The 5604-nt window shown below is 36.1% G+C and overlaps 1 protein-coding gene across 7 annotated transcripts; it reads right to left on the minus strand.

Moving 5' to 3' along the window:
• Positions 1 to 236: 236 nt before the first annotated feature.
• Positions 237 to 4884, minus strand: LOC109338162 (nuclear transcription factor Y subunit A-1-like). 7 transcript variants are annotated; one of them, XM_019575317.1, is made up of 6 exons: positions 3369 to 3639; positions 3094 to 3203; positions 2832 to 2903; positions 2412 to 2576; positions 659 to 1112; positions 237 to 449 (listed from the first exon to the last, which is right to left on the minus strand). In XM_019575317.1, the coding sequence occupies exons 1-5, from the start codon at positions 3637 to 3639 to the stop codon at positions 690 to 692; spliced, it is 1041 nt and encodes a 346-aa protein (XP_019430862.1). In that variant the 3' UTR covers positions 237 to 449; positions 659 to 689. The 7 variants fall into 7 exon arrangements, with proteins under 7 accessions (XP_019430862.1, XP_019430858.1, XP_019430861.1 ...); XM_019575316.1 differs by lacking the exon at positions 237 to 449 and adding an exon at positions 4694 to 4884 and having other exon boundaries at positions 690 to 1112; positions 3369 to 3651; XM_019575315.1 differs by lacking the exon at positions 237 to 449 and adding an exon at positions 4378 to 4610 and having other exon boundaries at positions 690 to 1112; positions 3369 to 3651.
• Positions 4885 to 5604: the final 720 nt, after the last annotated feature.

Raw genomic sequence — 5604 nt, forward strand, 5'->3', positions numbered from 1 at the left:
TGAAAGGGAAAATTTAAGAGCCATGAAATATACTTGTAAAATAATTCTCAAGCCTTTCTTTTCTCTCCATTTTCCTTTAAAATCTAACTCGCAAACAAAACATTAGAATGTCATGACCACTTTTATGAGGCAAGGTTAAACAAATAGGTAAAGGTTCGTGGAGCACAGAGAAAATATGGTTTTCTTATTTATCTTTTGTTTAGCTAGAGAAAATATGGAAATTTAGAATGCTAAAATTAAATCACAAGGCAAACTAATATAATGTTAACTAAATTCATGTCATTCTCATTCCCCTATGATGTCTCAATTTAAAATTAACTAATGAGTTATACATAAGACAAAACCCATAAAACTAGAGTTGGCATGTCAAGAGTTTACTTCTCCAAAAGTCTTCTGAAATCTCTGATCTGACCATCCATCTGGGCTTGAGTTCACTAACCACTATAGTTCTGTACAAAATGCAAAAATGAGATAAGAAAGATTGCTTTGACTTCAAAGGAAATCACAAACCAATCATCATTCTTTCCCCCATATCTTTCACACCATAAACACAAGAACAAAGCCAAGAATGATTTGCCGCTTGGCATGAATATTTTGCCAAGTATGTTGACAGATAACCAAGGTATTCACCAAATATATCACTAGGATACAAACCAACCTTGGCAACTCTATCCCCCATGCCGGGGGTTTTACTGTATAGCAAGACGCCTCTGTGAGGCATGCTCGGAGGATATGATTCCCCTTTGCTGACCAGAGCAGTTGCCTTCCTCCGCTCTCTCACCTGGGGGCAGATGATAAGTTGAAGATTGCATGCCATTATGATTATGGTAGGAGCCACTGCCACTTTCATAATTGGGTGTTTCCAGCCTGCTTTGTGCTTTTGATCCTCTTGCATCTTGTTGCAGCATATTTGGAGAATTCCAGGTTTCGGCAGAGTCAGAAGGTAAAGGTTCGGAACCAGATGAACTGATCGAATGTGATGACAGGACTGGACCAGAACCCATATCCTTTTCCTTGCCTGAGGCCTCAGCATCAGATTTCTTTGCAAAACGTCCTCCGCTACCCCTTGCCCTTCTCATGGCATGCTGATGACGAGATTCATGCAGATATGGCTGTGCAAAACAGATGATGTTATCATACCCAGAGGAGGATACGAGAATTGAATGAAGAAAACAGTAAACATTAATCATGACAGCAATACTAATAGCACCAGATTCTTTTTCATTCAAAACATCGAGAAAATAAGCTTTTCAACCCTTTATTTGTTTTCATGATTTTTAGTGAAATGGCTTTAAAAGGTGATTGCATACAGAGGCAAAATCAGAGTGGAATCATAAATTAATGTAGCAGAATCATTGTAGAAGCTAAAAGGTCATAAGTTTCTTGACCTTTGTGAACTTGTATGACTTCCATTTTCCAATGACTACATCTGCATGCTTATGTTTCTAGAACCTAATTCTTACAGACAATGCTAACTTCGTTCAGTCTCCAATAGCAATCTTTCAAAACTAAATTAGAAGTTTTTCCTCGCTGATGTTTCACTACAAACTCAAAAGTATTCTAGTTAACATGCTTCTGCATTCACCATATGGAGCTTCCCATTTTTACTTATCTCATTGCAAAATGTTTCCTACTAACCATGTCTATATCAGCATGTTAAAAATCCCCTAGAGTTGCAATTTAAGCACAAGACAAATCCCAATGATAAATCTGTTGAACATAGAAATCAAACCTATTGTGTAATTCGGTGTGAATTGAAATAGATATTAGGACTCTGACTAGGATTTTGGATTTCTGTATAGTAAATTGATATTTAATTTTATATGATTTTACTGCAAGTCATGGATGTAGCAGACCTTACTGCAAAGGCAGCAAAGGCTCAAAAGATGAAAGGATATGTTGTTGAGTCATTACAAGGTCAGCAGATCTCTTGTTTTCTCTTGATAGGCAATACGGAACAACTTTCAACAAACTTTTCCGTTTCACATGCCCACTGCTATAGTTTAAAAATGGTTTCTAGACTAAGACTAAGCAACTATCAGATGATATCATGTAAAAAAGGTAGAGAAGACTGCCTGGACAAAAAAGGCTATCTCTCATTCTCTCTCAAAGGAAAGGAAAAATTACTCTTAAACTGCTTGTATTTCCGAACCACTTATTTTATTGCACACCAAAAGAAGGCAAATACCCTCTTCTAGTTCCTTTTGGGAGAGGATTCATGCAAAACAAAAGCTTTTAGCACATATGAGGGTAATAAGGTTTAGTGTAGTAATAGGCAAAAGAGCAGAACAAATGTCTCACACCTAAAAGTGGTTAGATAGCACCTGTCCAATTAATAAAGCAGCACCCAACTACAACAGTAAAAAAATAGAAATATACATAAACATGCATTAGGTCTAGTGGATTTGTACCTTTCTGGCTTTTATAAGCTTCCTTTCAAGTTCTGCCTTAGCACGAGCCTGTCTTCGCCTCAGAATTCCCTGGTATTGTTTAGCATTCACATAAACAGGCTCTTGTGCCATCTCAAGAGGCAAAGGCATTCTCGCATGTGGAATTCCCATAAAAGGAGCATATCCCTACATTAAAAATAATGCTGTTATATATCTCACCACTATACAAATATCACCTTGCGTGACAGGGCAATAGACCAAACAAATAAAATGCACTAACCATATTTCTTAACATTATGACAACAAACTATCCTTCAGGGTTATGTACTGACCACATTTCTTATCAGACTAATTTATGTGAAATGCAAATCAGCAAGTCGGTTATGACCTACATATGCAGTAAACTTCAATCATGTACAAACACCGATTAATGTCACATACCAACTGCTGGTGTCCATAAGCTGTCATCATACCCCCATAGTATGCATCTTGATAAGGATTTGTAGCACAAGCCTGCATCAAAGAATGTTAGAAGTCCCATCCATTCTAAAAGCACGCAGCTACAGTCTGTTCTATAATAATAGAACGTCCACCAAAAGTTATGCAAGAATCAGCATAGTTTTATGCTATTGAACAAAGTGGTGATATTTACATCAGGACTCTTTATGTCAAAAATGTGATAACAATAAAGGCAAAGACTTACAATTGAATGACCAACAAGTTCCAGCTGCGGGGTCTGGGTATGGGCATCTTCAAGCACAGAAGGTGCAGATGCTGAAGTATGCTGCATCCCTTGTTCTTGTCCATAATTTTCTACAAAAAAAGAATAGTGTACTTCAACATCTCTATAATTTATGCTATTTAAACAAATGAAAAAACTAGCCAAAAAATATAATTTGAAGAGTCAATTCATCTGTTTATCTTCCTTTTATTCTACTGTTTATAAATAGTTACACTGTACTCTAAAGTCTAAACCACCTGTTTGATTAGGAGCTGCAAGTAGGGAATCTTTAGCAGCAGCATCATCTTCCTCATTCAAACTACTATTGGACAAAGACTGACCTTCATTGGATTCTGAATCACCATTAGGGCAATCAAGAGAGGATGAATTAGTTGCATTTGCCCCAGATATTGTTTGGGCAATGGGATTGTACCCAATACCACGCCACCAAGGTTCAGCATAAACATTGCTTGGTTGAAAGGAATGTAGATCCGACCTCATGGGATTTGTTTCAGACTTGGACTGCATATCCTTAGATCCCTAGAAAAACTATAACAGTCATATACAATTTTATTCATTATTCATTATGCTTAAACAAAGCTGATTGATACAAATGTCTAAAACAACAAGAAACACATTAAAAGAATAATAATTTTACAATAATTTTAAAAGATGCACAATGTAAGAAAATTAATACACCCTCAGTGAAATTAATTATGATTCATCATAAAATTAAACAGAATACTTCTTAGTCAGCCTAAATTTACAAAACTGGTGTTCATTTACAAACTTTACCTTATACTAGACTGCTTGCAACTCTTGAAAGGGAACAACTTTCAATTATTAGCTATATCTATAGCTAATTAAAAAACCACAGGAACAAAATCTAGAACAAATCCTAATATTTTTTCCAATCAATATTTATCGACCAGACAACCAAACACTACCTAAGAAACTTTATTTCATAGAATTTCACCAAATTTGTGAGCTAAATCCATAACCAACCCCAAACTCACGAAGAAACTCCTACCCCAAAAGAATTTAGGGTTTTTTCGTGATTCCAAACAAGAAATTCCTCAGCAAAAGCCATGCAGCCACAGAATTATTCGACCCAGATGATAAAAAACTCAAAATTCTCACCTCAAGAGCAAGACCAAAAACCCTAAATTCAAAAGAGGCTATAGAGAAACGAATCACGCAATCGAACTTAATCCCAAAATCAATTTTTTTAAAACTAATCAAAGGAAAATCAAATTACTCACTTACCCGGGAAGAACAATAAAACCCTAGATATTAGGTATTCAGAATCTGAGAGGAAATTCAAAGCGCCAATCTCTCTCTCTCCCTCTCCCTCACTCGCAATTTTGCACCACAAATTAATTAATAATAGTAACACCAACTATTTAACAATAGATAAAATAAAAATAATAATAATAAATCAAAATTGTAGCACTCAAAAGTCTTAGTCTTTTTAAGTCATGAGTCCTCTCTTCATCTTTCTTCTTCCTTTCTTTTTTAAAGTGCACTTTGCTTTCTCTCTTTTTCTCTCATCACACAAAGGGATAATGATGACGTCACCTACCTACTGGTCCAGCCGGTTATACGGCGAGGACACGTGTGGGGGAACCGGATGTACCGGTACCGAAGCTGGGGAGAAGGAGAAAAAGGAACCGGTGACAGCGGGTAGCGGGTGAAGAGTGTGTGAGAAGTGATGACTGCGGGGTTAGAGTGAAAGGGACAAAGTGGTGGTTAGGAGCGGGTTAGTGATGTGTGGGTGAAATTATCAGAGCCCTTTTGTGTTGAGGAAAGAAACAAAAGAAAATTGTGGCCCACGTGACACGCATTTGACCCAGCAGAATACGTGAAACGCGTGGTTTTTCTGTGGGGACCACACTAGCCAAGCCAAGTGCAGCATTGAGGCAGGGATAACAACGGGGCGGGCGGACGCAGGTACTACCATCCCGTTCCGAAAACCACAATATCGTGCAGTAGTAGGTATTTGCTTGTATCAAATGAGTTTTTAATTTTAATTATATATTTATATACTTCATAATAATCAATATATAAAAATAATTATTACAAGATTAATATAATATTTATATGATTGTAGTCAAATAAGTGTAATTTATTATGAAATAATAATAAAGTATGTGATATATAATCTTAAAATAATAATAAAAAACTATAATATATATAAAAATTTAATTAAAAACTCATCTTTATTCAGTATAAAGGCAAAGGAACATAAAAGAGTATATTATGGAGATGTCTAATCTCGCATAAAAACTCAAGTCACTTAAGTTAGAGCTTAGTGATGACTTGCTCGTGCACTTGGTTTTGATCTCGCTCCCTATATACTTTGGGTCATGCAAAGTGAGCTATAACACTCAAAAGGACAAATTGTCTCTCAATGAGTTTATATCTCACTGTGTGCAAGAGAAAGAGAGACTGTAGAGAGATAGACCTCTCAGAATAAGAAAAGAAAGAACAATA

This window comes from Lupinus angustifolius, unplaced genomic scaffold (assembly GCF_001865875.1).
Source record: "Lupinus angustifolius cultivar Tanjil unplaced genomic scaffold, LupAngTanjil_v1.0 Scaffold_18_108, whole genome shotgun sequence".
Taxonomy (NCBI): domain Eukaryota; kingdom Viridiplantae; phylum Streptophyta; class Magnoliopsida; order Fabales; family Fabaceae; genus Lupinus; species Lupinus angustifolius.

Excerpts from the sequence above, each read along its gene's own strand:
- LOC109338162 (XM_019575317.1), bottom strand. The coding sequence starts at position 3,639 with ATGCAGTCCAAGTCTGAAACAAATCCCATGAGGTCGGATCTACATTCC. Across the intron at positions 3,204-3,368 it reads TGCAGCTCCTAATCAAACAG|AAAATTATGGACAAGAACAA; the intron begins GTGGTTTAGACT and ends CTTTTTTTGTAG. Across the intron at positions 1,113-2,411 it reads AGCTTATAAAAGCCAGAAAG|CCATATCTGCATGAATCTCG; the intron begins GTACAAATCCAC and ends TGTTTTGCACAG.